The sequence below is a fragment of the Anoplopoma fimbria genome, chromosome 2 (genome assembly GCF_027596085.1).
Source record: "Anoplopoma fimbria isolate UVic2021 breed Golden Eagle Sablefish chromosome 2, Afim_UVic_2022, whole genome shotgun sequence".
Taxonomy (NCBI): domain Eukaryota; kingdom Metazoa; phylum Chordata; class Actinopteri; order Perciformes; family Anoplopomatidae; genus Anoplopoma; species Anoplopoma fimbria.
Genome location: NC_072450.1, coordinates 32386129 through 32388944, shown reverse-complemented (window position 1 = coordinate 32388944; position 2816 = coordinate 32386129). Strand labels below are relative to the sequence as shown.

The following is a 2816-nucleotide window of genomic DNA, read 5'->3' as shown; positions in this document are numbered from 1 at the left end:
ATGTGCAACATTGAATTCAAAGTTGCTTGTTTACCAAAGGAATGCGTGTCATGATGTTTAAATCTGGCCAGGCGGTAGCTCAGTCCGTAAGGGTCTTGGCTCGGGAGGCAGAGGACTGCTGGATCTAGTATGTATGCTCTGTATGCTTTGCTTTAACATTGTGTGACAATAAAACTTCTTGAAACCCGTTTTATTTTGAAGGCTAACGTGTTCTCCATCCGGTTTCCTTTGGTTAACTCTAGGTAACTTGACTTCTCTGGTTGTTTGACGCGGCGCTGCTTCCGGGTGTGTCACATGGCCGGTCCGCCCGGAAGAGGAGGCATCATGGAGGGCTCCCCGAGCAGCAGAGACCTCACAGATGTGTCCAGATGTTTGGTGACGGGATCACGTCCCAGCCAGAGTGCTGCGGATGTGGCCGGCCTGCTGTTCTCCGGGGTGCGTGGACTCGTCCCACGGCCTCCCTCTGAGAGTGGAGATCTGACCTGCATCAGTCTGACTCTGGTGGACAGGATCACATCCGACCTGACGTCCCGGAGCCTGTCTCCAGCACTCACGCCGTACTGCGGGGACATCTTGACGGGGTTGTTTCAAGACATGGATCTCATGTCACAACTTGTAAGTTCCCCCCACTGACTAAAACACACTAATGCATTTTAACTTTGACTTTTCTGAAAGGACTACTACTCCACACAGATCCACCAGTTCCAGGCTGAGGACCAGATCATCTCACATCTAGCTGCAAAGACTGCATCAACGTGTGTCTTCTATCAGCTCCACCAATCTGTGAGTTCTTAGGGCTGTGGTCTGGATTCTTACAAACACTGAGGTGCTTAGACAACCTGTTCATATAAGATAAGATGTTCCAAGGGTCCTATGTTTTTAAGGTCCCATGTTCCAAGGGTCCTATGTTTCTAAGGTCCTATGTGTCAAGGGTCCTATGTTTCTAAGGTCCCATGCTCCAAGGGTCCTATGTTTCTAAGGTCCCATGTTCCAAGGGTCCTATGTTTCTAAGGTCCCATGTTCCAAGGGTCGTATGTTTCTAAGGTCCCATGTGTCAAGGGACCTATGTTTCTAAGGTCCCATGTTCCAAGGGTCCTATGTTTCTAAGGTCCCATGTTCCAAGGGTCCTATGTTTCTAAGGTCCCATGTTCCAAGGGTCCTATGTTTCTAAGGTCCCATGTCCCAAGGTCCTATGTTTCTAAGGTCCCATGTTCCAAGGGTCCTATGTCCTATGTTTCTAAGGTCCCATGTTCCAAGGTTTCTAAGTCCTGTTCCAAGGGTGTTTCTAAGGTCCCATGTTCCAAGGTTCCAAGGGTCCTATGTTTCTAAGGTCCCATGTTCCAAGGGTCCTTGTTTCTAAGGTCCTAAGTTCATATAAGTCCCATGTTCCAAGGGTCCTATGTTTCTAAGGTCCCATGTTCCCTATGTTTCTAAGGTCCTATGTTCCAAGGGTCCTATGTTTCTAAGGTCCCATGTTCCAAGGGTCCTATGTTTCTTAGACAACCTGTTCATATAAGATAAGATAAGATAAGATAATCCTTTATTAGTCCCGCAGCGGAGACATTTACAGGATTACAGCAGCGTAGAGGATAGTGCAAACAAGAGACACGGTAAAACAAAAAACAAGATCAAAATAAGTATTATGAATAAGCAAATGAACAATAATTGACAGTAACTGAAATATTCTATATACAGACAGAAACTATTATCACTATTGTATTGCACAGTGTATTAGTGACATTGTATTAGTGTCATGTGGTCTACTGGGAGCAGAGCTGGTTGTGCAACCTGACAGCAGCCGGAAGAAAGGACCTGATGCTTTTCATACACGCTGATATCCAAACATTTTAGTTCTAGATCCAAAACATACAAAAAAAAAAAAAAAACCCAAAGAGATGCAAAAAAAACAACTGCAAAGAGACACAGAGACTCATAACAACCACGAAAGGGGCAAAACAACCCAAAAAGAATGGCTACAAAGCAACAATAAAAAGAGGCTAAACATAAACTATAAAGTCCACGTGTCCTACTTCTGGTCTGAAACATTTGGACGTTGGACAAGGAAGGCGGTGATTAGCAGCTGTTATTTGAATATTAGCTTCATAAAGTATTTGACATATTGTACTATGTTCCAACATTCTAGGTGTTATAATATATACTTTCATTTCTCAGGGTACCATCAGCCCTGTCTGGCAGCAGAAGTGTGTGCAGGCATTTCACAGCTCAACCCCCGGCCCTGAACTGGACGCCTGTCTGTGGTCGCTGACGGAAGTCTTAAAAAGACTTCTTAAAGGAGCTCATCGAGGTAAAACCAGGAGCTTTTGTCATTGTGTCACTGTGCTGATGTGTGAACCTAGAACTCCCTGTTGGACACAGAAGCTCAGATATTCTCTCCTTGATGTCCCTCTGATCCAGGACCCGTCTGACTGTGCATCACAGTATCTTCTATCTCCCAAAACTAGGAGATAGAAGATACTTTTTTTAACCGAAAAAAGGGCATTGCTAGCTTGGTTCCATGTTTGCTTCCTGTCAGCTGATTGTCATTCACATACACTGCAAAAGGAAATAAACTGGGACACATTTGGAATGTTAAAGTTTAAAAATATGAATTAGTCTATTGCCTGGTCAATACAGGATTGTCAAGTCCAATACCAATAGTGATATGGGAGGGTTCAATTCCAATTCCAATTTATTCAAATAAAAGCGAAAATGACAATGAAAAAACAATCAGAGTGTATTGACGAATATTCATTGTGACATTAAAGGTGCACGATGCTAAATTCAGAGCATTATCTAATGCCTCCAAACGACTCTCA

General features: G+C 43.9%; 1 protein-coding gene across 2 annotated transcripts in view; it reads left to right on the top strand.

Annotated features, from left to right (window-relative positions):
* The first annotated feature begins 283 nt into the window (after positions 1 to 283).
* Positions 284 to 2816, top strand: part of lins1 (lines homolog 1) — a 7125-nt gene continuing 4592 nt past the window's right edge. Inside the window, exons 1-3 of one of the 2 annotated variants that reach the window (XM_054618191.1) lie at positions 284 to 615; positions 694 to 783; positions 2173 to 2305. In XM_054618191.1, the coding sequence (XP_054474166.1) occupies positions 295 to 615; positions 694 to 783; positions 2173 to 2305 (544 nt within the window). In that variant the 5' untranslated portion in view covers positions 284 to 294. The remainder of the gene's footprint in view (positions 616 to 693; positions 784 to 2172; positions 2306 to 2816) is intronic. The other variant, XM_054618199.1, reaches the window with a different exon arrangement.